A 528-nucleotide genomic window follows, 5' to 3' on the forward strand; every position below is an offset into this window, starting at 1 on the left:
GGTCCCCCATCAGCAGGAACCCCAGGGGCTGGACATCCTGGTCATGGACATTCACATCCTCACCCCTTCCCACCTGCTGGGATGCCCCATCCAGGTAGGTGTTTTTTGCTAGGAAAGGGAAGGATAAGCTTGGTAGAGAGGCTGTGTCACTACTCATCCTGCTCCCCTTTTCCCGTCAAGGATAACAAACCCAGAGCTATGGGAACCTTGTTGGCTTTTTTTCCTTTGAACAATATTTTACAAAAGCAACCCCAAAATGCTTTAGTTTGTATACTTCCACACTATCTTTTTCTGAAGAGTAGTCTATATTTTTTGTGTTCTTGACTTTTATTGTCATTATCTCATCTGGTTCCTCTCCTGTGAGCCAGTTGCTAACTCTAGGGGACACTTCTGTTTCTTATCTGGTTTAATTTCTTTTGTACCTGAAACTAGTGGTATCTTCCTATTTGAAATTTTTATCTCCCTTTGCTTATTTTTCTGGATTTGCTGCCTTCTGTCAGACTCAATAGTTTCAGCTACCTTTGAGAA

The 528-nt window shown here is 42.6% G+C and overlaps 1 protein-coding gene across 1 annotated transcript in view; it reads left to right on the forward strand.

The window, feature by feature from the left end:
* The first annotated feature begins 6 nt into the window (after positions 1 to 6).
* Positions 7 to 528, forward strand: part of Sf3b4 (splicing factor 3b subunit 4) — a 4,258-nt gene continuing 3,736 nt past the window's right edge. Inside the window, exon 1 of the mRNA XM_023716522.1 lies at positions 7 to 94. Within this exon, the coding sequence (XP_023572290.1) occupies positions 82 to 94 (13 nt within the window). The 5' untranslated portion in view covers positions 7 to 81. The remainder of the gene's footprint in view (positions 95 to 528) is intronic.

Source organism: Octodon degus, unplaced genomic scaffold (assembly GCF_000260255.1).
Source record: "Octodon degus isolate 3935 unplaced genomic scaffold, OctDeg1.0 scaffold00048, whole genome shotgun sequence".
NCBI classification, from domain to species: Eukaryota; Metazoa; Chordata; class Mammalia; order Rodentia; family Octodontidae; genus Octodon; species Octodon degus.